The 24701-nt window shown below is 41.9% G+C and overlaps 3 protein-coding genes across 3 annotated transcripts; 2 read left to right on the top strand and 1 right to left on the bottom strand.

Annotated features, from left to right (window-relative positions):
• Positions 1–11: 11 nt before the first annotated feature.
• Positions 12–9195, top strand: ttl (tubulin tyrosine ligase). Its single transcript, XM_010903219.3, has 7 exons — positions 12–755; positions 1287–1365; positions 1457–1689; positions 1851–1986; positions 2338–2607; positions 4333–4476; positions 6300–9195. Exons 1-7 carry the CDS (start codon positions 587–589, stop codon positions 6502–6504), a joined length of 1236 nt encoding a protein of 411 aa, XP_010901521.1. The 5' UTR covers positions 12–586; the 3' UTR covers positions 6505–9195.
• Positions 9196–10574: 1379 nt separating this feature from the next.
• polr1b (RNA polymerase I subunit B) lies at positions 10575–22049 on the top strand. The gene is made up of 15 exons (XM_010903218.4): positions 10575–10751; positions 11092–11259; positions 11367–11513; positions 11667–11799; positions 13890–14026; positions 14292–14515; positions 14605–14776; positions 15438–15609; positions 15910–16191; positions 16540–16673; positions 16832–17002; positions 17509–17665; positions 17851–18047; positions 18472–18722; positions 20663–22049. Exons 1-15 carry the CDS (start codon positions 10575–10577, stop codon positions 21543–21545), a joined length of 3405 nt encoding a protein of 1134 aa, XP_010901520.1. The 3' UTR covers positions 21546–22049.
• A 453-nt stretch (positions 22050–22502) lies between these two features.
• On the bottom strand, positions 22503–23637 carry nanp (N-acetylneuraminic acid phosphatase). The gene is made up of 2 exons (XM_010903217.4): positions 23438–23637; positions 22503–23255 (listed from the first exon to the last, which is right to left on the bottom strand). The coding sequence occupies exons 1-2, from the start codon at positions 23525–23527 to the stop codon at positions 22605–22607; spliced, it is 741 nt and encodes a 246-aa protein (XP_010901519.2). The 5' UTR covers positions 23528–23637; the 3' UTR covers positions 22503–22604.
• Positions 23638–24701: the final 1064 nt, after the last annotated feature.

Genomic DNA, 24701 nt, shown 5'->3' with positions numbered 1-24701 from the left:
TTTATCTATGTTCCATGTGACCAGCAATATGACGACAGAGTGATCCAGAATAGAGAGCAGTGAATCTGCTATTAGACAATTTGGATATCTTCTCTTTGATTGTTTAACCCTAACTAATCAGTTAAGAAACGTATGCAAGTATTAGCTTACACAGATACTCAGTCAAACAGTGAAGAAATACATCCAGCTACCAGAGTAAGCGAAAGCAAGTAAGCTAACCGCATAGACAACTAGCTAAGCAAACTAGCTAGCATACAAGGATCGGAGGAGCCAGACGTGGTCCAGTTGTCACACCCTAAACTAGGAGTCGGCTCAGTTGACCACAGTAAATCTTGGGACTCCTGCAGAAATGTAGACCGGATAAAGGAAACATGAAGTAGACATTTTGTGATAATGAAAGACATTCATTACTAACAAAAACACGCGCAGCACTTTTTTAGAACCTGGACATGACTTCATCATCATCATGCCACAGCGGTCCTCGAGATAGCGCTTGCCAACCTGTCTGCTAATTTCAATTGCCACACCGGATCTAGCATACCAATCGTTTGTTTGTGTGCTTTGGTACAATTCGTTTTGGGGTAATATGAATGCACCGATGTATACATTTGTCGCCCGAGATGAGAACAGCACCGTTTATGCTGAAGTTTCCAAAATTCTCGTCGCAACCGGACAATGGAAGAGGCTGAAAAGGGATAATCCCCGATTCAATTTGATGTTGGGCGAAAGGAACAGACTGCCATTTGGACGGCTTGGTAAGATTACTTGTACCACAAAGCATGTTTGTAAATGGTCTTCCATTGTAATTACTGTTTGGATTTGTTTGACATAATTTAGATTTTTAAGTTTAAATATTATTATTATTTTTAAATACATTTAAATATGAATGTCTAAGTTGAGGGACAAAGCTTCCTTTCTAATCACACCGCAACGTCAACATTTGTTTCTGCATTATGCTAAATAAAAATAAATTTACTGCCTTCCTGAAACATAATTATCCTGACCTCTTGGTTTGTGGGCTACCCCTGGTTCAGTTCACAATTAAGAATTTGGCTTTGACTATCTGGAAACTTAATCTATTGTATCTTTGGTTGTTGAATAGCATCCTCTTTAGATATGTCAGAGTACACTGCAAGTAGGCCTTATTGGACACACTACAATGCCAAATTTGAGCTCACAAAATGACCACATACATAAATGTTACACTGCAAAATATTTTTAAACAGCCCCTGTTGCTCTCACTTTTTAATTTCTTTCTTGTCTACATGTTAATTTATTCTCCACAGGTCATGAACCTGGACTTATGCAACTGGTAAATTATTACAGAGGGGCAGATAAGTTGTGCCGCAAAGCATCTTTAGTCAAGTAGGTATTATAAAGCCGTGGCAATTTGAAAAGGTCACAGTTCTTCGTTTGATACTGTATCACCAATGTCGTACTTTATCACATTGTGCAGGTTAATCAAGACTAGTCCAGAGCTGCCAGAAGCTGGAAACTGGTTGCCTGAATCCTACATCATCTATCCCACTAACCTCAACACTCCTGTTGCTCCAGCAAAGAATGGCATAAGCCACCTGAAAAGTAACCCCAAGACAGATGAAAGAGAAGTTTTCCTAGCCTCTTATCACTCAAAGAAGGAAAGCAGAGAGGGAACAGTGTGGATTGCTAAATCATCTGCTGGAGCGAAAGGTAGTCATATTGCTTCCTAAATAAGCTCACTTTTTGAGCTAATGCTTGCCTTATCTTTGCTAAACTTTTGTTGGACTTCACCAAGGTACCAACACATCATTGGAAAAATATCTATTTTAAGTATTGAGTACAAAGACAACATTTTGGTATTCTTCTTCCAGGTGCTGGAATTTTGATATCCCATGATGCAAATCAATTGCTGGACTTCATTGATAATCAAGGGCAGGTTCATGTCATTCAAAAGTACTTAGAAAGACCACTACTGCTGCAACCTGGCAATCGCAAATTTGACATCAGGTAAGCTGCTGGTACAGATGTTTGTTTGTCATAGCACAATTAGTGTTTTTCTTATACATGTCTAAAATGGATTTATGTGTATTGTATATTGCAGTCTGTGACTCTGAGTGTCCTTTGTTTAAGTTTTTTTGTGAGTAAGCACATCATGAGCCTGTATAATCCAGAGTCAAATTCCTCGTATGTGTACACGTACCTGGCAAATAAAGCTGATTCTGATACATGCATGACCAACAAATGACCATATACTTCTCAAGGGCAATTTAGGATGCTAGAGGAAAAGCAACAGAATCAAAGCCATTCTGGCATTTTGCCCTTGTCATTTACATTGTGGGTGTGCTATTGTGTTTGTAGGAGCTGGGTGCTTGTGGACCATCAGTATAACATCTACCTGTACCGGGAGGGTGTGCTGCGGACAGCTTCTGAGCCCTACGATGCCTCCAATTTCCAGGACATGACCAGCCACCTGACCAACCACTGCATCCAGAAAGAGCATTCGCAAAACTATGGCCGCTACGAGGAAGGCAACGAGATGTTCTTTGACGAGTTCCGGCAGTACCTGCTGAGCACCCACAACGTAGTGCTGGAGACCAGCATTTTACCTCAGATCAAACAGATCATAAGGTAGCTACTTCTCCTGCTTTGCTGATTGTTCCTACTTTATTGAAGTGTGTGTGGGTGCTATTATATACGGTGGGGAGAACAAGTATTTGATACACTGCCGATTGTGCAGGTTTTCCTACTTACAAAGCATGTAGAGGTCTGTAATTTATATCATAGGTACACTTCAACTGTGAGAGACGGAATCTAAAACAAAAATCCAGAAAATCTCATGATTTTTAAATAATTTATTATTAAGTATTTGATCACCTACCAACCAGTAAGAATTCCGTCTCTCACAGACCTGTTAGTTTTTCTTTAAGAAGCCCTCCTGTTCTCCACTCATTACCTTTATTAACTGCACATCTTTGAACTCGTTACCTGTATAAAAGACACCTGTCCACACACTCAAACAGACTCCAACCTCTCCACAATGGCCAAGACCAGAGAGCTGTGTAAGGACATCTAGGATAAAATTGTAGACCTGCACAAGGCTGGAATGGGCTACAGGACAGTAGGCAAGCAACTTGGTGAGAAGGCAACAACTGTTAGCGCAATTATTAGAAAATGGGAGAAGTTCAAGATGACGGTCAATCTCCCTCAGTCTGGGGCTCCATGCAAGAGCTCACCTTGTGTGGCATCAATGATCGTGAGGGATCAGCCCAGAACTACACGGCAGGACCTGGTCAATGACCTGAAGAGAGCTGGGACCGCAGTCTCAAAGAAAACCATTAGTAACACACTATGCCGTCATGGATTAAAATCCTGCAGTGCACGCAAGGTCCCCCTCCTTAAGCCAGCGCATGTCCAGGCCCGTCTGAAGTTTGCCAGTGACCATCTGGATGATCCAGAGGAGGAATGGGAGAAGGTAATGTGGTCTGATGAGACAAAATGGAGCTTTTTGGTCTAAACTCCACTCACTCACAAATAATAAGTTCTGCTTTTCTGATGTATCAAAATATTATGTCATACAATAAAATACAAATGACTTACTTAAATCATACAATGTTAATTTCTGGATAATTTTTTTTTTTAGATTCTGTCGCTCACAGTTGAAGAGTACCTATGATAAAAATTACAGACTTTTACATGCTTTGTAAGTGGGAAACTGTGCGTGTGTGTGCGCGTGCGTGTGTGCGCGCGGTTAGGTCTTACTGAACGAATGGGGACCAAATGTCCCCATGAGTATAGTAAAACCAGAAAAAATTTACCTAATTGGCACCTTTTGCCAGTCCCCGTGAGGCAAAAGTCAATTTCCGGCTCAGCGTTTAGGGTCAAACTTATAATTGATTTTATAGTTAGAATTAGGGTTAAAGTTAGGGTTAAGGTTAGGCATTACATCTAGGTAAAGTTTAGGCATAAATGTTACTTTATTGGGGGTTAGGTTCAGGGTTAGGTTCAGGGTTAGGGTCAGGGTTAGGGTCAGGGTCAGGGTTAGGGTCAAGGTTAGGTTAAGGTTAGGTTAAGGTTTATTGTAAGGTTAAGGTTTATTGTAAGGTTAAGGTTAGGGTTCGGTTTAGGGTTAAGTTTAGGGCAAGGGAGCATGCAGTTTCTATTTTCTGGTCCCCATGAGGGTAGCAGTACAATCTTGTGTGTGTGTGTGTTATATATATATATATAAAAATAATAGCCTTGCAAACGTGACCTTTTCATTACATGCATCTTTCTGCCAATAGCCATGTGAAGACAAATGCTTCACGACTAGTCAACTCCAACTCCTAAGAATGTTTTTTCCGGCTGGTTTCCTAGGAGCTGTCTGACATGCATCGAGCCAGCAATTAGCACTAAGCACTTGTCCTATCAGAGCTTCCAGCTCTTCGGCTTCGACTTTATGGTGGATGAGAGCTTCAAGGTGTGGCTGATCGAGATCAATGGAGCTCCAGCGTGCGCACAGTGAGTAATATTTTATATACTCCTCTCAATCGGCATAAACGTAGGTGTGTAGCATAATACCACCTTTAGTGTCTTTTTATCTTCCTCTCCTTCCCTTTCTTCTTACTTGGTTTGTTCTCTCAATACCTTTTGGGAAAACATTTTTAACTGTTCACTGTAAAATGAACTGTCATTGGATTTACATATAATTACTTTACACTGTTTTATTGTCAGTATCCTGTTTCATCATTATGGTATCTTTAATGGTTGTGGAATGGTCTCTAGCCTGCAACCCCAGTTTTGCTTTTTTCTATCCTATTTCTTGGCTTTTCAATTATTTTTAATTGGTTCCATCGGCAGAACCTTAAGTGTTTTTGCTGTTAGTCAGACAGCGAAGATCATTCTACAAAAACCAGACTCACTCAATTCATTTGGACAAAATAAATAATATGGTGCTGTCTGAAAGTGTTTAGACCCCTTCACTTTCTCCACATTTTCTTGTTATACACTTATAATTTATGAAATAATAATTGTCAGTCTTTACAAAATCATGACATGGAAAAACATATATATATTTTTTATCTGTGCCAATTTATTTAAAAAAAAGAGATTTTATATAAATAGATTTAGTCTGTAACACAACAAAATGTAGAGAAGGTGATGCGGTCAGGATACTTTCTGAAGGCACTGTATGATGCTGATCAAGTTTCCTAGCTCCCAACATACTGACGCAAATATGAGGCGCATAGGTTATAAGGTTCGGGAAACCTTTCAATGGCGTTAGTGGTGATGTGCAGTACATAAACAATTGGTTATTTTTGGAAATAATCTGGAGCCCTTGCTGCTATCAAGCAGAACACTTCAATCTAGTTGTGTTGAAGCTGCAACTAAACCTAATTTCAAATGTATTAAGAAATGTGGTTTTTGTATGCCTAGTTGTTATAAATGTACCTAGTTTAAACCATCTTTTACAAATGTACAACATGTTCGCAATAGCCTCCTAATCTGAATCAAACTTTCCATTACTGGTCCTTATTGACCATGTTGAAATCCTGCATTCCAATGCACTTATCTTAAAATGTAAAGTGTAATCTTGATTTCATTGTTTACAAAAACATGTCCATATGCTAGTAGCAGCATTCTAAACATACAATCTAATGTAATTACAGAATTATTATTTTGTCTGCGTATTTGCCTATTTTGCCTCTAAGTGGTCCAATTGACATACGCCTCAAATGTTTTTGTTTGTTCATGCAGAGAGAAATTAGTGTTGATTGTGCTTGTCAATGTAAGATCTACAACACTTATTCCACCTATATTCCTTTTGTTGTTGCTGGCTGTTTCCAGTGCATTTTATTTCATGTTTTTTTTTTTAACTCATATCCATCTCAGCCTAGCCTCCCCTCCAATTTATTCTTTCAGAATTTAATTCTGCCTGCTAAGTTTGTGTGACACTTTGATTTAATTATTCACCAATTATCTGAAATGAGCTTTGGGTCATGTCTAAGGCTCTGCTCTCTGCTCAGATGTATTTTATTTGCTAGTTCTCGCTTGTTTTTGCCCCACCGAGGGGCTCTTGATTAAATTTGAATTCCTTTGAAAATGTCTGCTCCATTGTTCAATGTTTAGAGTTTTCATTAATGTTATATTTTTGGATCTCTCTGACTTCCCAGTGAATCTAAATGTTTTTTGAGTGTAAAATTGTTTCTTGGAATTGATTTTCAATTTACTTTCTGTAAAGTTTCTGGAGCCTAGATATATATATATTTTTTTTCTTCGCCCCATGTAATGTCAATCAGATTTTTGACATTTAATTAACTGCGCTGTTACCGTCCATCCTCTAGGAAACTTTACCCCGAGCTGTGCCAAGGTATCGTGGATGTAGCCATCTCCAGTGTCTTCCCGCTGACCAATGATGCTGAGCCCCGCTCATCTTCCTCCTCTCCTGCTCCCTACCCCTCCTCCCCCTCCTTCTCCACTCTCACCTCATCCTGTTCCTCTCCAAAACTGAGAGGGCCCCTCCACGTGGGCCCGTTTACCCGACTGTAGGTCCACCCCGACTTCGCTTCAGAATTTTCAGCCTTCTTCTTCCTGCTCTTCCATGCTTTTTCCTCGAGAGGTCCCGCAGGTCAATATGTTTTTTTGTGGAAGGGGATTTACCCTGTGATTGACTGAAGATTGAATCTGGGACCATCACATTCATGCTACCACATTTTCCTCTCTCATACACCACAGCGGAAGAGGTTTTCAGAAGAATGCCTGGACAGACAGGCAGAATGTCAGTGGGGACCTGGTGAATGTTTGAATGCTGATGATGGTGGTTAAGATGAATATGGGATGGATGGAGAGATGCTGTTGTAACTGTTGTAACCCTGTGCTGCCACTTCCCCAGACTGTATGATCAACCTCTGAAGATGGAGGGGATGTTACATTTATAAAACAGACTATAGTGCCTTACATCTCCACCCATACCCACTTAAAGATGCAGCTTGTCTAGTTTAGTATACCGGCTTTGCTAATGTGTGTGTTATGTGAGCCTTTGTGTAGTTGAGGCAATCCGGATGTCTGCGCTTTCTGGTGTTTTTCACTGGGTTCAGAGATCTTTAGGTTTCATCCACAGAAATTAGTATTGTTGGGGATTGGGACATTCCTCGGTCTTGATATGAATACCAAGCAGTGGTTATACGCGTATTTCATATCATGGTTATTCTCAAAACCCCAGAGAGCTTTGTGTTTGGTAGTTTAAAAGAGGAATAAAACAGAATCTGGTTTCTAATTTATTGCTACCTAAATTGTATCACAGCTATTTCGTAGCTACTGTTGCCTGCGCGATGTGTAGTGTTAGGGCTTACATTTTTGATAGACTTTTATTATTTTATTATTGTTTTTTTACAACATTGTTAGATTACTCTACTCTATTTTCTCATTTAACGAAAAGCATTAATGGAATGAGAAACTTGTCCATTTAAGATTAGATATATACTTTTTTAAATGTTTCAAAGTATTTTATCAACCTACTAAGTTCATTCAGTGAGACCATTATTTCAGTTTTTGTCATTTTAAAGAGGGTTGGTGTGGATGCATGTCCCCACATTTGCGGTGTCCTAATGCAGGTAAGTCTATTCTCCCCTTCCTCCTTCTAATACTGAGTTCTTACCCAAGAGCCTTGTCATGATGTCTTTCATTGCCTTCCCAATATATCCACAGGACACATCCGTCAATGCAACTGCATTGCATTTTGACAGCTGATGTTTTGATTTGCGTAGTGGTGCTTATTGTAGACCTAGTCCTGTGCTCATGACTTCTGCAGTATTTGCAGTACTTCTGTTTGTTTAGTGTGTTTCATTAGTGACTCTAGCTGATAGAAATTGGGTTTCCTGGTCATTTTTGCTTGTTTCCTTAAAACCTGTTGTAAACCTGAAGTGAACATAGTAGCTTCAACCCCGCAAACCAATTTTTATACAGGCAAGTTTGCTCTTTTAATGTATTTATTTAAAATGTTTAGACTATTAACGCTGTCCTTCAGGTTGTTATGCAGCTCCCATGGCGTTATATGGAGTTGAGATACCTGCATGCTAGAAGGTAATTTTCCCTGTTTGTGTCTGCATCTCTCTTTTACACTTTACACTGGTTTAAGTATAAACCACCTCACCCCATTTATGTTCAGGGCTTTGTAACATATCAAAGCCACAGTTAAGAATTAAGTTTTGTTCTATGCTAAACTTTAAGTCTAAAGCATCTTCTGGATCTCACCGTTTCCTATGTTTTTGTTGAGGTTATGCCTCACCTCTTTTGACTGAAACACCACTTAAGGGACAACATTGACACATTTATGTCAGTCACTGTCATTTAATGTTTACAAGAATGCTATGAAGAATGAAGTATGGACAAATGTGACTGAAGGCTAGAACTGAATCCGTTTCATAGGCACATGTTCAAAGCATTCAATGGTTATGAACTAAAATGGATTTAAAGTCAAATGTTCAGCTAAATTGTATATCAAAGGGGTGGAACAATATGATCATTTTGCACACAAAAAAGCTGAACTGTATTATTAAACACAAATTATCAGTATTATTGTCAAAACTGGGAAAATGTCTTTCCATCCAAAGGAAGGGGTGCCTTAATGGGAATTACCTCTTGATTTTTGGAAAAAGCAATACAGACCTCCTGCATATAAATGCACCTTTCATTTGTTTGATTGTAGAATTCGCCAATCACTGTTTGGCCTCTGTGTGGTAGTAAATCTTTTGTGTTAGTTCATTCTTTCCATATCTGGTTCTCATGTAGAGTTTATTTGCACTGAACCTTTTCCAATTTTATTGATCTGCATTTTCATCTTGGGTATCTTATAAATTCCTATTTCTTACCAAAGAACCAATCTAATTCTTTCTCCATCAGTATTACTTTCCAAGCTGTGAAAATGAAGTGTTTTTATTTCAAGGCCTTCAAAGTGCAATTTAACTTCATTTTGTGTGTGTTATGGCCATGGGAGATAAAGAAGGTACAGATTGCAACATTATCAAATGTTTTACCTACTGAAGGCAACCCATTAATAAGACACAACAGCAACATTGGCACATCAAAATATGAACCTCTCCTCCAGTCAACATGATTTTACCGTACTGTATTTAGTCAGAGGAATGCTTGTTTGTTTTCTCTAATGTTTATCAAACTCTTGCATGAGAACTTGATTGTATCAAAAAATATCATGTAGAATAAAATGTTATGTATCGTGGACTTGAGGCTTCTGAGTTGTGGTGTAAATTGGGACCCTGGGATGTACGCTAGTTACAGTATAACATGAAAGAAAATCATATTTGTGGTGCTCAACTGCCAACATCTATTTTATTCAACTGAATGACCATTCTGATGATGCAACGGTAAAAAACTACCTCAAACTGTGTTTTTGAAAGTATAAACATTTAGGCATTTACTACTTACTGGAAATAGTTCTGATCGAGCATCTGCTAAACAATATAATGTAAAGGTTATATATTTGAAATTACAGCTGGTGAATCAAGACATGAACATATTACATCATAGAGCAAATAGTCACCCATAATTTGTAACTGTTTTCATGCTTTTGAACTTGGCGGTTATTTGCCAAAACCAGTACCTCATAGAGGAATGAAGTTCAATTATGTAGTATTCCCTACTTGGTTACAATGGAAATTATATTTCTCAGTCGGAAAAGGGTGGCTTGCCCACTTCAGGTTGGTGGAGAGTGCCTGCCTCAAGTGGAGGAGTTTAAGTATCTAGGGGTCTTGTTCACGAGTGAGGGAAGGATGGAACGGGAGATTGACAGACGGATCGGTGCAGCTTCTGCAGTAATGCAGTCGATGTATCGGTCTGTCGTGGTGAAGAAAGAGCTGAGCCGCAAGGCGAAGCTCTCGATTTACCAGTCAATCTACGTTCCTACTCTCACCTATGGTCATGAGCTTTGGGTCATGACCGAAAGGACAAGATCCCGGATACAGGCGGCCGAAATGAGTTTTCTCCGCAGGGTGGCTGGGCGATCCCTTAGAGATAGGGTGAGAAGCTCGGTCACCCGGGAGGAGCTCAGAGTAGAGCCACTGCTCCTCCACATCGAGAGGGGTCAGCTGAGGTGGCTTGGGCATCTTTTTCGGATGCCTCCGGAACGCCTTCCTGGGAAGGTGTTCCGGTCCCGTCCCACCGGGAGGAGAACCCGGGAAAGACCTAGGACACGCTGGAGGGACTATGTCTCCCGGCTGGCCTGGGAACGCCTCGGTGTCCCCCCGGAAGAGCTAGAGGAAGTGTCTGGGGAGAGGGAAGTCTGGGCATCCCTGCTTAGACTGCTGCCCCCGCGACCCGGCCCCGGATAAGCGGAAGAAGATGGATGGATGGAAATTATATTTCACACAGTATAATTTTCTTTAATTAGACATTGCATACACTTTGGTTCCGGTTTATTAATTTCATGTATTTTACGTTTCTATGAATAAACCAAACCAGGGCAGTTGATTTTGTGTATTTACAGCGATTTACAAAGACGTTGAAAAAGGAGATACTACACCTTTAAATTATCTGACATTTTACTTCCTCTTACGACAATTGCACTTCCTAGGTCAATGTGCATGTGGTAAACAAGAAAGAGCATGGATTGTGTAACGAAGTGGAGTAATTTACCTACAAGTCCTAGCCTTAAACAGTTAACAGAACCAGGCTATGGCATACCGAGGAAAGAACAACATGCCGCTGTTCAGGACCTAACGAAGGCTCATATTGAGTCGTTTGATCAAGCCGTTTCAGATGGACTTTGTCGTGCTGTGCAGGTTGGTGCAGAGGAAATTCTCACGTGGGATACGTAACAGGTCTGGCTATGCCAACCAAGCTAGAACACTTTCCTTTAGCTCAAATCTTTGCTAGATAATATGTTGATTTTGTTCAAGGAAGCCACTGAAATTTGCTTGCCAGCAAGTTAGGGTAGCTGACTGTCTTCAGTTCAGCTTCCTGTTATTATCCACAGTAGTTAACCATATTTTTTAGCTGATGTTAAATTTGCTTAACAAACTAGCTGTGTCACATCAGGAACCTTGTTGTAGTTTGCTAATGTCTGTTGGTCAACCTTTGGGTTGGTTGCTGAAGAATCCATGGTCCTTTTTTTCTTTTCAGGCAATCCCTCCCTTAGAGTTTATGTTTAGAAATGACCGGATCAGTTTGGCCTTTGTAGAGGCCACCATCTTTAAACCAGTGGTGGGCAAAGGGAGCATCTGCCGGGACCTGAGGGTGTTTCCGGCCGAGTGCAGAGGGAGACGCTGCTCCTACCGGGGAAAGATTGTGGTAATTTTGCCTGCTGATCCAATATGCATTCTATATCAGGATTGTACTGTCAACAGATCTAAAATAACAAGACTTTCTGATTGTGATTGAGTTGTTTTTTTTTGCAGGCAGATGTCAGCTGGTCTATAAATGGGATTCCCAAAGGCATCATCAAGCAGTCCCTGGGCCAGGTGCCCATCATGGTGAAGTCTAAGCTCTGTAACCTTCACGAGCTCTCTCCGAAAGAACTTATTGAACACCATGAGGAAGCTGAGGTAGGCAAATAACATGCTTCCTAGTCCACAGAAAATCAACCAGCAATCTAATCTGATTATTTTAGTTTTAAAACAGTACAAAAAAAAAATCACACTTTTATTCTGTACAATCTTCCAATTTGAATATTTCTCTCTCCTGCTTTGCTGAAACAGGAAATGGGTGGTTATTTTATTGTTAATGGGATTGAGAAGGTTATTCGCATGCTGATCATGCCAAGGAGGAACTATCCTATTGCTATGTCAAGACCCAAGTGGAAGAACAGAGGCCAGGGGTACACCCAGTATGGTAAGAGATGTGTACAGTTTAAGTCAGTCGGGTGACTCAAATCCCGAATGCTGATTGGATGACAGCCGTGGTCTATGTAAGCAATAAGGCACGTGGGGAGGGGTATATGGCCAATATACCACGGCTAAGAGCTTTTCTTTGGTAAGGCGCAGCGCATAGCCATGGTGTATTGGCAATACTTCATAAACCCTGAGATGCCTTTTTGCTCTTATAAACCTGTTACCAGCTCAATTAGAGCAGTAAAAAGTAATGTGGTGTCATAATTGTGGTATACCGTCTCATATACTATGGTTAAAAACAAATCAGCATTCAGAATTCAAACCACCCGGTTAATAAGTACAAAATAAGGCTCGAATGGGTGTGATATTGTTCTTAGAATGGCGCTTTATGGAATGCCTGGACACAAAGCTTAGCGTTGCTATATATAGCTCTGGAAAAATATTTGACCATTGCACCTTTTTCTTTCCTTTCCAAAAAAGTTGAAAAGGAAGGTTTTGAGTGAGGAACAGAAGGGTTCAAATTATGAGACCACTGCAAAATGAATGATTCTGTTCCTCACTGAAAACTTTCCCTTTCCAGTTTTTTGGAAAAGAGAGAAAAAGGTGCAGTGGTATATTGGCCCCATCCATTGTCCCTTTTGATGCAGTGAATTTGTCTTGTCCCCTTAGCAGAAAAACACCCCCAAAGCATAATGTTTCCACCTCCATGTTTGACGGTGGGGATGGTGTTCTTAGGCAGCGTTCCTCCTCCTCCAAACACAGCAAATTGAGTTGATGACAAAAGGCTTGGTTTTGGTCTCATCTGACCACAAAACTTTCACCCAGTTCTCCTCTGAATCATTCAGATGTTCATTGGCAAACTTCAGACGGGCCTGTACATGCTTTCTTGAGCAAGGGGACCTTGCTGGCTCTGCAGGATTTCAGTCCTTCATGGCGTAGTGTTACCAATTGTTTTCTTGGTGACTATGGTCCCGGCTGCCTTGAGATCATTGACATATCCTCCTGTGTAGTTCTGGGCTGATTCCTCGCCGTTCTCATGATCATTGCAACTCCACGAGGTGAGATCTTGCATGGAGCCCCAGACCAAGGGAGATTGACAGTACTTTTGTGTTTCTTCCATTTACGAATAATCACACCAACTGTTGTCACCTTCTCACCAAGCTGCTTGGCGATGGTCTTGTAGCCCATTCCAGCCTTGTGCAGGTCTACAATCTTGTCCCTGATATCCTTGGACAGCTCTTTGGTCTTGGTCATGGTGGAGAGTTTGGAATCTGATTGCTTCTGTGGACAGGTGTCGTTTATACAGGTAACAAGCTGAGATTAGGAGCACTCCCTTTAAGAGTGTGCTCCTAATCTCAGTTTGTTACCTGTAAAAAAGACACCTGGGAGCCAGACATCTTTTTGATTGAGAGGGGATCAAATACTTATTTCACTCATTAAAATGCAAATCAATTTATAACATTTTTGACATCAGTTTTTCTGGATTTTCTCACTGTTCAAATAAACCTACCATTAAAATTATGGACAGAATTTCTTTGTCATTGGGCAAATGTACAAAATCAGTAGGGGTTGACATTTCTTTTTTCCCTCGCTGTAGTCCTGGGGACTCCCAAGGGGGCACATTTGGTTTTGTCCTAATACACACAACTGATTCAAATTAAAGACCTGATGATAGGTTGATTATGTTATGATTATGTTATCAAGTGGGTATGTGGTAGGGCAACATTTGAATGAGGTGTTTGAGTGCTAGAACAAAAATGTACATCTCTTGGGTTCCCCATGATCATGATTGGGAAGCACTGCAATAAGGCAATGGGGGATGTAGTTTATAGCCAACATACCGGTGTAACAAATAGTTACTTTTTACTGTTCTAATTGCATTTGTAAACCATTTAAAATTGCAGTAAGGCACTTCAGGGTTGTGGTATCAATCAAATGTATTTTCTAAAATATACATTTGAAAAATGAAACCGGGTCCATGTTGCACAGTACTTATCAAACCTTTTTGGCCAAAGAGACTTAAGTTTATAGGTGCATAAATATCCTCCCGCTTTAACCCAGACAATAGTGAAGAAATTATTGTCTCTCCAGGTATCTCAATGCACTGTGTGAAAGAGGAGCATACAGCTATCAATATGAATCTGCATTATCTGGACAATGGCACCGTGATGCTGAACTTCATCTACCACAAAGAGCTTTTTTTCTTGCCCCTGGGGTTTGCACTCAAGGTGAGATGGAGATGTGATATTTAGAACATAAATGAATGTTACCTAAGGACTTTTTGGAAATTTGAATATTTAGCCATAAAGTATTTTTATAATTTATGAACATTGACAAATTGTATATATTTGTTGACATTTGGGTTTTGTCATTTTTCTTATAAGGTGGGCTGTAATGTTTTTTATTTTAAGCGCCCTAGATTTTCTATGGCAGAACAAAAAACTGCATATTTGTCGAATTTTTAACCATGTACATTCTGTCCTTTTTGGTTAGGCCCTAGTGGACTTCACAGATTTCCAGATCTTCCAGGAGCTTATAAAAGGTCGTGAGGAGAACTCCTTCTACAAGAGCTGTGTGTCTGAGATGCTGCGAATTGTCATGGAGGAGGGCTGCACGACCCGCAGAAAGGTCCTCAGCTACCTTGGTGAACGCTTCCGGGTCAAAATGAACCTGCCAGAGTGGTACACCCACGAGCAGTGTGCCAACTACCTGCTAGAGTAGGTGTTACTCAGTCACTCAGTCAAACCCACACACACACACACATACACATATACTGACATGGTTGTTCTGTAATGTATCTACCTAGCCAGTGCATCTGTATTCACCTGAAGTCGGATGTGGAGAAGTTCTACCTGCTGTGTTTGATGACGCGGAAGCTATTCACGTTTGCCAAGCAGGAATGCATGGAGGAAAACCCGGACAGTCTTATGTGTCAGGAGGTGCTCACACCAGGACGGCTCTACCTAATGTACCTTAAGGTCAGTTCAGATACCAGTGTCATTATATATCAAAGTTATTTGTGCCCTGAACATTTTTAAAACCTTGCATGCACCATGTTTATTGCAGAAGTTGATATCAGTTTTGAATTTTACTAGGAAACATGGGTAAACCTCAGACCATTTGAGCAAATCTCAGGCCATTTGTGCTCACTGACTCTAGTAGCTCAAAAACTGTATCCCAAGAAAATGTTGAGGTGAAATTTAGTTGATTTATGCATGGTAAATGTATCAATGGCTGCATGTACAGTGGCCTCAGGAATTATTGGCACACAAGATAATGAACAAAACAGGCTTTGAAAAATACATTTTTGTTCAACTTCATCTTACACTCAAAATATAATGTGAATCAATATGGCCGCGTTGTCTATAGAATGTTACCGACCATGGCAACGACGTGACTGAGGTGCAATTCTTCAATGACCCATTCTGTATCAGAGGAAGTTTTGAAATGAAACTCTTCATCTAAAGATACTGAACCATTGTTAAGACTAGACTATATGTTTGGTGTAAAACCATGAGGTAAAATATAGCAGTGTTTTTTTTTTTTCCCTTCTTCTTACTTTGCACTATAGGTATTGGTATTACATTATGCCACAGATCTTCATATTTTTTCATATTTACCATTGCAATGTGATCATAGGAAAGAATGTCTGCCTGGATGGTGTCAGTGAAACTGTCTTTGGAAAAGAAGGCCCATCGGCTCACTGGAGGGATAACCTCTGACAACCTGGTGAAGATGTTCAACATGGGCTCTGATGTGACCAAGGCCTTTGAATATCTGCTGGCCACTGGAAATCTCAACTCAAAGACGGGTAGGCTGTCAACAAAAACATTAACATGTCTTTACAATGTAACTGTATTTCCAAGTATATATTCTGTCAGCTGTGAATATGTGCAGCATGTGCGATGTTATTGTTAATTTGACAGGTAGAAAACTAAACCCCTGAGTGTGGTCCCATCCTCCTGTTTTCAGGATAAGATAAAGCTAGGCTTGAGATAAAGGATCCCTGAAAAACAGATGTGTCCAGTTTTTAACGACACTACATAAGTGTCTCGTGTAGTAAGACGTACTGGTCACAAACCACCTCAGTGTTACTGATTTTGATCATCAGGTCTGGGCATGCTCCAGAACACGGGACTGTGCGTGGTGGCTGACAAGCTCAACTTCATCCGTTACCTGTCCCACTTCCGATGCGTGCACCGAGGGGCGGCCTTCGCCAAGATGAGGACCACGTCGGTGCGTCGCCTGCTGCCCGAGTCCTGGGGCTTCCTGTGCCCCGTACACACCCCCGACGGCGAGCCGTGCGGTCTGATGAACCACATGACGGCTCACTGTGACATCATAGCCCAGGCCCTGCCCACCACCACACTCCCCGCCCTGCTCTGTTCCCTGGGTGAGTGATAATGTCCATAGGTGAACTTGAACGCCACAGCTCCTTCCACAACTAAGCCTGTGTCAAAGTTTTTTTTTAATTGACCTCTATTAAGAATGGGGTCAGTACATTATCCACAAGTGGTTTGGGGCCAAAAGGTTGCTGTCCATATCGCATTAGTGGTACATAACTACAATTCCCTGAGAGATAATGTGATCGTATATACACGATTGTCGTTTTGAGCTGGCAGCAGGAAACTATTGGGTCCAATAGCTATGATGCTTATTTATTGGTACATATTGCATAACAGTATGTCAGTGTGTTAAACGCTCCGTTTCTTTTTTTATATGCCATCCCGTCTTCCTCCAGGTGTGACTCCCGTAGACGGCACGCCGGGTCGAGCTTACTCGGACTGCTACCCCGTTCTCCTGGACGGGGCCATGGTGGGCTGGGTGGAGACGGAGATGGCCCCACTTCTCGTAGATTCCCTCCGCAGGTTCAAAGTAAGGCCCGGCACTTTCCCGTTGTCCGTAATCCTTACCCGGTTTGGTCGTCGAGAGTGGCGATATTTCGTTAGGATATTTAATAGACAGTTAATTACGCAGGACTAGTGTCATCTAGCGAGGTCTTTGTGTCTCATGTTCATGCCTCCCTTCTGCAGGTGTTGAATGAGAAGAGGATCCCCCCTTGGACCGAGATAGTCCTGGTTCCCCAGACCGGCAAGGCCAGCATGTACCCAGGCCTGTTCCTCTTCACCACCCCCTGCCGCATGGTCCGGCCTGTCCGCAACTTGGCCCTGGGCAAGGAGGAACTGATCGGTACCTTTGAGCAGGTATGACGGTCACAGGCTCCCCAGTGTCTGAACTTCTGCGCATCCCTATTAAACCCCCTAGTTGCTCATTGTAGCCTCTGGGACAAGGAAGGATACTACTTTCATTTGGTTCGAGGCGTCATCAGTAGCTAGTTTCCAATAGATTGTTAGGAGTGTATGACTTATTCTCTAATGGGAAACCGACTACAGGAGGTCACATGACATGTGATGGAATGTGGTGTTGCAATGTTTTATAGAAAGGGCAGCTTCTAGTACGTTGCAGTGAAATGTGTATTATTATTATCTGATGACATAATAAAACCTTGGTTAATATATAAACAGTGGACAACGATCAAACACAAAAACTATTTTGTTGTGCAGCTACTTAGAAAGGTCTGTGGTACAGTGTTGCCTCTCCTTAGTTTTGAAACAAAGGTAATTGTATTTCCTGCGAAGACTTCCTTCTGTTTGAGAACCAGGGAACATTGCAGAATGACGTTTCCCTGTGCATCTCTCCTGTTTGACAGCTCTACATCAACGTGGGCATCAGTGAAGATGAGATTGAACCTGGTGTGACCACCCACCAGGAACTCTTCCCTCACAGCATGCTCAGCGTGGTGGCTAACTTCATCCCTTACTCAGACCACAACCAGAGTCCCAGGAACATGTACCAATGCCAGATGGGTAAGGCCGCCCACTGTTCAGAAACAGGCATTTTTTTGGGATTAGTCACTGTAGATAACTCTTTCATTTGAAGTGACCATTAAAGCTCACTACAGAGAACAGTGTGAAACATTGGTTTTATTGAATGCCTGTCGTTAAAATGATTCCATATACATTTTGATGGTTCCTTCATATCTTCTCCGTAGGTAAACAGACGATGGGCTTTCCCCTCCACTCATTCCAGGAGCGCTCAGACAACAAGTTGTACCGCCTCATGACCCCGCAGAGCCCCCTGGTCCGGCCTGTCATGTATGACCACTACAACATGGACAATTACCCCATTGGCACCAACGCCATTGTTGCTGTAATCTCCTATACTGGCTATGACATGGAGGACGCCATGGTTAGACAGCTGGCTATATGTTGCCAATATTTAGCACACATTTCCTTACTTTACTTAAAATGTTAATGTATTGTTTATAATATGCAGAAATGTTCTGTTGAAATTTGCTATACAATTTTTTTTATGTCCATAATATATCTGCAGTAATAGTGGAATAATGTTATTTCACAGTATTTACGTAGTGTTGTGACTTGTTGTAATATTTATAATTTCCCAGGAGCCAAACAAGTCAGCCCTTTAATTAATTCATTTGAGAAAACATACAGTTAATAGTGTATGTCGTAGTTCTACCATCCGTGTCCCTTTTGAAACATTTATGCCATAACAAATTGTGCATTTTCAGTTGTTTTAAGCTGGTGGACAAAACATAAACAATGTTTGTTGTTAGGGGGGAATGCTCACGCTTTCGGTTATTTCCAACCAGATCCTGAACAAGTCGTCGTGGGAGAGGGGCTTTGCTCACGGCTGTGTTTACAAGACTGAGCTGGTGGACCTAACGGAGAAGATAAAGGGCGAGGACAACCTGGTGTTTGGGATCAAGCCCGGTGACCCCAAGGTGAAGGACAAGCTGGATGTCGACGGGCTGCCCTTCATCGGATCTGTGCTGCAGTTCGGGGACCCTTTCTATAGCTATGTCAACCTCAACACTGGACAGAGCTTTGTGTACTTCTACAAGTGAGTTGTTCAGACAGCCTTCATTTGGAGAATTGTTACTCTTCTCGTTGCTCTATAGTCATTAGTCGGACTGATGCAGTGTTTTATTTTTAAAGGAGAATGGACACTCGCATTTTTGCTTCTTTTCTAGGCTTTTATTCACAGCTAAAATTATAGGGAGAATTGAAGAGGAGACCTAGTGGTGAAGCGTAGAGACTGGTATAGAACCCTGGTCACCGGGGTGGGGAGCTGAATATGGGCATTTAGCCAGGAGTGTTACCCCTGAGCCCCTACTTTGCACCTGATCCAATGTTTAGGGGTGGGTATTGGCAAGTACCTATCGATACGATACATGTTACGATTCAATACATCACAATTTCATGACTGAATCCAGATTCTTATTGAAGTGTTAAAGAAAACCTGAAATAATATTAGGCCATATACTTGAAAGCACAATCTTTAGCTACTCCCCATTAGCAACTCCTAATGAACCCCTAACTTATACATTTAGACCCCAACAGAATTCTAGAATGCGGCTGTTGATTACTGAAAAATCTCAAAATAAATAATTTTCTCACACATTTCAAACCAACAGACATGGCACAAAAACCAAAACCAAATTACAAGTTAACTTTGTTTGAAAAAGCACATACTCTAATTTGACAACACATTAATGTAACTTGGAATAATATAATTTGTCTTCTCTCATTATCATTCAAAATTAAGAAACAAACATCTATGTTTGCATAAAATTATATATTGCAACGAGATTGAGGAAGCAGTCAAATTAGGTTCATACAGCTGATCATAATGTGTGATCATGATAAAGTAAGCAGAAGGCAAATCTCAAGACATCTGAGTTTTTATAAATGATTAGGGGAAGTATGTGGCGTACATCTTTTGGCAGATGCAGAACATCATCGCGATCAAGTGACAACGTCGTCAGCGAAGCACAACATTACTGCTTCCTGGCTGGCTAGTGAAAATGACTGCACAAGCTGCACAAGCGAAACATTTGCGGGCAGACAACATTATTTTAATCTGACCGAAGAAACAAACCGGACAATTAGTTGTCTGGTTAGGAATGGCATTTTCCATATTTGAATGAAATCAGAAGAAACGAGAGAAAACAACCAACTAATCAGTGGACTACACAGATTCTGCAACGCCTTCCATTACTAAACTGAGCAAGCAACCATTTGAGCTCCACAGCTGATATCACTGGCCTAGCTATGGGGGTGCAGGGGGAGCGGTTGCACTAGGGCCCGCGGTGGGTGGAGGGCCTGTGTTTTGTGATCGCAGTGCGGTGTCAGGTGTGCTGTTAATGTATGGCAGGATCGCCAAAACATTGTACAAAGCGTATGTATTGCCGCAAAACAAATCTCGTCCCACGAGAGCTGTGGGGGGGTTTACACCAGCTTGCACAGAGGCCAGGCGTCACCACGCTACGCCAGTGGCTGATGTGCTCACGACAGGGTTGCTATTTTCATCTAAAAGATATTGCCAACATTTCACAGCATAAAATATGGAGAACACAAAACTTGGCCAGTTTTCTTACTCACCTTGACATCATTATCGCTTTCAAAGAGAGAGGGCGTCTCTTTTAATGTAAAAAGTTGTGGCCGCTGTGGCGCTAGCATTTTGAATGAGGCTATTAATTAAAAAAAAAGTTCAATGACAGCATTCCCTTTTCTGGTTTCTTATTAATGACGGCATCCATAGGAATACAGTAACAGGCTTTTATCAGGTAGATTTTTTGATATTTACACACAACTATTATTGTTAAAGAAACACGCCCGTTCAGTGATTGCTACAGTAATTTCAAAGTGGCTGTCGACAGCATTATATTTAAACATTGATTCTAGACATCAGAATATTGATACAATATTGTGAAAAAAAGAATGACGATTTTATATTGAATCGTTGTATTGGCATTGTTTTTTTTTCTCGATTTTTCATAGGAGTCAGGAAAGCTGTGTGGTAGACAACATCAAGGTGTGCAGCAACGACGCCGGAACAGGCCGCTTCAAGCGCATCTGTATCACGGTGCGGGTTCCCCGTAACCCCACCATTGGGGACAAGTTTGCCAGCCGCCACGGTCAGAAGGGCATCCTGAGCCGGCTGTGGCCCGCCGAGGATATGCCCTTCACAGAGAGCGGCATGACACCTGACATCCTGTTCAACCCGCATGGCTTCCCCTCCCGCATGACCATCGGCATGCTCATTGAGAGCATGGCGGGCAAGTCGGGCGCCCTCCATGGCCTGTGCCACGACGCCACGCCATTCACCTTCTCTGAGGAGAGCTCAGCGCTGGAGCACTTCGGCGACATGCTGCGTGCCGCCGGCTACAACCACTATGGTACCGAGCGGCTCTACAGTGGCCTCAGCGGGCTGGAGCTGGAGGCGGATATATTCATCGGCGTGGTCTACTACCAGAGGCTGCGTCACATGGTCTCTGACAAGTTCCAGGTGAGGACGACAGGGGCGCGAGACAAGGTGACCAACCAGCCGGTGGGCGGAAGGAACATCCAGGGGGGTATACGCTTCGGGGAGATGGAGCGTGATGCCTTACTCGCCCACGGCACCTCCTTCCTGCTCCAGGACCGCCTGTTCAACTGCTCCGACCGCTCGACGGCCCAGGTTTGCGTGGACTGCGGCAGCCTGCTGTCCCCGTTGCTGGAGAAACCGCCGCCATATTGGTCGTCCACGCGCCACCGGAACACTGTCTGTGCCCTGTGCGGCAAGAGTGACTCGATCGACACAGTGTCTGTGCCATACGTTTTCCGCTACTTTGTCGCGGAGCTGGCGGCTATGAACATCAAAATCAAATTTGACGTGAAGTGATTTTGTTCAGTTTACCTGCCCTTCTATGCGCAGCCAGACCGTGCTATTTTGTGCCTGAGATGTTCATCTTCAGCCATGTGTGACTGGGAGGAGTTGACTTGTACAGGTATTAGGCCTTGTTACGATGTTATATTGTATGAATGGCTTCCTTACTCAAATTAATCTTTGTTACTTATGTAATACATTTTTAGGTTGAAAAAAAGCATACTGAAGTTTCCACGATTACCTAAAGCCATACTGATAATTAGAGTGGCTGTGTGCCTAAAATGTTTTGCCCATTATCCGCAATGTTCTCCACATAAAATAAGAACTGTAGTAATAAAGGATAGTTGGAATATTCAATTTTTTTTAAGATGTTGCAAATATATTGTACAGTAACTGTCAAACATACAAAATACGGTCAGTTTGCATTTACAGGATTTCACTCCTGTAACTGTGTACTTTGAGCAGACTATGTTGATTCATGTGACTTCTAGGGAATAAAAGTTTTGTCATTCACAGTGACATTGTCATTGTCATTCTGAAGAGTAATCAATAGTATTTTAGTTGTTCCTTTTATAACCAGCTAAACACTGATGTGCTTTGGGCTTCTATGTCTTTTCAGTACATTTTTATATATGCACACCTACCTCTCCCAACTACATAGAATGTGAGAAGTAAATACATTTCACTACAATCGAGAGTAGGAATTGGACAATGCAATAGGTAATAATTTGGTATGTGAACAATCGATTATCAAGGCCAGTATACATTCAAACCTAACAGCAATGTTTTTACAGTGTCTCTATTTACAATAAATAAAATGGAGCATAATGGTTACACAAGTAATAGTTTTTTAGGTTTCTATCAAGTATCCATGACCAGTCTGAGAATAGGGAGCTACTGTGAACACAGTGAAATGATGTTTTGAATGAATTAAGTCCATACATAAAATGCTTACACTGTACCACCACAAGATGAAAGCAAACCAGATGATTTAATTTTCAAAATCCCTTTTACGAGAAACCGGTCTCTGGAAAACAATCAATTTAATTTGTTCTGACATTGTTTCCTGTAGAATCACTTGTCAGCAGTTTCATCCAACTTGGCCAGCACTTCTGGTAAGTCCAGCACAGAGGGAATTGTGTAATCTGGTTTGGTCAAACCCTCAGATGAACTCCCTGTGTTATTGATCCACACTGTGGCTCTAACTCCTGCATTAGCCCCCCCTGCAATGTCTGTGTCCAGGGAGTCTCCCACCATGACACAGTCTGTAGCCTGCACCCCCAACAGGCCAAAGCAGTGGGAGAAGATGGACAGAGCTGGCTTCTCCTCTGCATGCTCCCCCCCCACCACCACTGCATCAAACAGCCCCTCACATCCCACTGCCACCACCTTCTCCCTCTGAGTCTGGGTCTCTCCATTTGTCAGCAGCAGCAGTTTTTGTTTTTTCCTCAACAGCTTTAGCATGGTGAGTACTGGAGCCGTTATGGTTAGAAGCTCAAGGCGAGTGTTTTTCCACAGGTAGTAGCACTCGCTGGCAAGACTGGAGCCGGCACCTTCAGCCATAATCTCGTGGATGCTTTCTTCCCAATGACCGATCCGCACCTCGTCTATTGTCCTCCCAGAAGTAGGGTCGAAGGTCTCATCGAAGAGCTTCCGTTTGAAGCTGTCACAAATATCACTGATGTTGTGTTTGTCGCCTAAAGTTGACTTCAAGAGCTCAGTGACCTGGTAAAGAGCAAAAGGATGATATCAACATTTATCACAGCTAGCAACAAAACAGTGAAATCAATTGTGATGTAATCTCTCGGCTACTCCATTTTCGGAATAATTCAAAAGACAATTGTATCGAAAAAACTTGTTTTCGGTATAAAAATAATTTTGAATTAGCCATGAAACGGGCAACTCACGTTCTGAATGGCTACTCTACCAGCACCCGCTGTGTCAATGAGCGTGTTGTCCAAGTCAAGTAATATCGCCTTAATACCCCCACAGTCCATCGCAGCAGGCTATACAAACAGGTTTTGCATACATTCAATTCTACTACAGTTTTAATAAAATTATCCACTAGCTGGTTAACTATCGCAATATATGCATGCCTTCAACACGGAAATGTTCTGTTGGCAATAAAGAAATGCATTATGGGAGCTGTAGGTTTTCAAAGACACAAAATATTCTCGTTTTGTCCACTAGAGTGCGTCAACATATCACAAACGATGTAAGTTTCAGACCAACGTGCCTAATGTGAGCCATACCAATTTCCGTCATCATCAATACCCTATAATGGATATTTACTCAGAATTAAACTGGACATACTTTGAGTCAACATGACCATATTTCTACCATTTACAGTTTGTGGCTACTTTATTAAGTACAATTATCTAGTATTGAGTAGAACTTGAATTCATCATGGCATAGATTCAACGAAGCGCTGGAAACATTGGGGTTTTAGTCCACGCTGAAACAATAGCATGTCACGGTCCTTGCAGATAGTTTGGCAATATATTCATGTTAAACTCGAGAGCATTCTGACAAACTGCGCCACAGTGTGGTTTAGCTCTTAGTAGCCGACGGGAAGGCCCTGCAACATAGCTGGTGCCCTACTTCCAGCCATCGTAGAGCTCCAGGGCGCGCTGGATCATCATGGACACTTCACACCCATGCCACAAACTATATACCCTCTTACCAACAGGCGGCTTTACAGGTCTCCTCGTTCCCACACCAGCAGGCTCAGGAACAGTTTCTTCCCTTCTACTGTAACCCTGCCTAACACTGTGACCCATTACTAACCAAACCCCCCACCCCCCAGGGACCTGGATCAATTTGCCGCTTCGCACATTTAGTACTGCCATCGTACTGGCATTTTTACAGTTGTACATACGCATGTCTACCTTGGGGACCTCATTGCTTCTATCTCTGAATCCCGGATTCACATGCTACCCTACTCATTTAATTTGCCTCGATTGCACATCTTGAATGCCATTTAGAATTGCCATTTGTACCCGCACAACTGTTATCCCACTTACCATACACTATACCTAATACTTTTTTCTGCCCTCAGTTTGCCTTAATTGCATATTTAGTATTGCCATTTGTACTGCATTTGCCTTCATGCTTAATACTTGTATATTTTCTTCCCTCTTCTATTTGCACTTTCGGTTAGATGCTAAATGC

This window comes from Esox lucius, chromosome 6 (assembly GCF_011004845.1).
Source record: "Esox lucius isolate fEsoLuc1 chromosome 6, fEsoLuc1.pri, whole genome shotgun sequence".
Taxonomy (NCBI): domain Eukaryota; kingdom Metazoa; phylum Chordata; class Actinopteri; order Esociformes; family Esocidae; genus Esox; species Esox lucius.
Note: the sequence above shows the minus strand (reverse complement) of the source record. Positions and strands in the feature narration are given on the sequence as shown.

Excerpts from the sequence above, each read along its gene's own strand:
- ttl (XM_010903219.3), top strand. The coding sequence starts at position 587 with ATGAATGCACCGATGTATACATTTGTCGCCCGAGATGAGAACAGCACC. Across the intron at positions 1,366-1,456 it reads CGCAAAGCATCTTTAGTCAA|GTTAATCAAGACTAGTCCAG; the intron begins GTAGGTATTATA and ends CACATTGTGCAG. Across the intron at positions 1,690-1,850 it reads ATCATCTGCTGGAGCGAAAG|GTGCTGGAATTTTGATATCC; the intron begins GTAGTCATATTG and ends TTCTTCTTCCAG.
- polr1b (XM_010903218.4), top strand. The coding sequence starts at position 10,575 with ATGGATTGTGTAACGAAGTGGAGTAATTTACCTACAAGTCCTAGCCTT. Across the intron at positions 16,674-16,831 it reads ATTCCCTCCGCAGGTTCAAA|GTGTTGAATGAGAAGAGGAT; the intron begins GTAAGGCCCGGC and ends TCCCTTCTGCAG. Across the intron at positions 17,003-17,508 it reads TGATCGGTACCTTTGAGCAG|CTCTACATCAACGTGGGCAT; the intron begins GTATGACGGTCA and ends CCTGTTTGACAG.
- nanp (XM_010903217.4), bottom strand. The coding sequence starts at position 23,527 with ATGGACTGTGGGGGTATTAAGGCGATATTACTTGACTTGGACAACACG. Across the intron at positions 23,256-23,437 it reads GTAGAGTAGCCATTCAGAAC|GTCACTGAGCTCTTGAAGTC; the intron begins GTGAGTTGCCCG and ends GCTCTTTACCAG.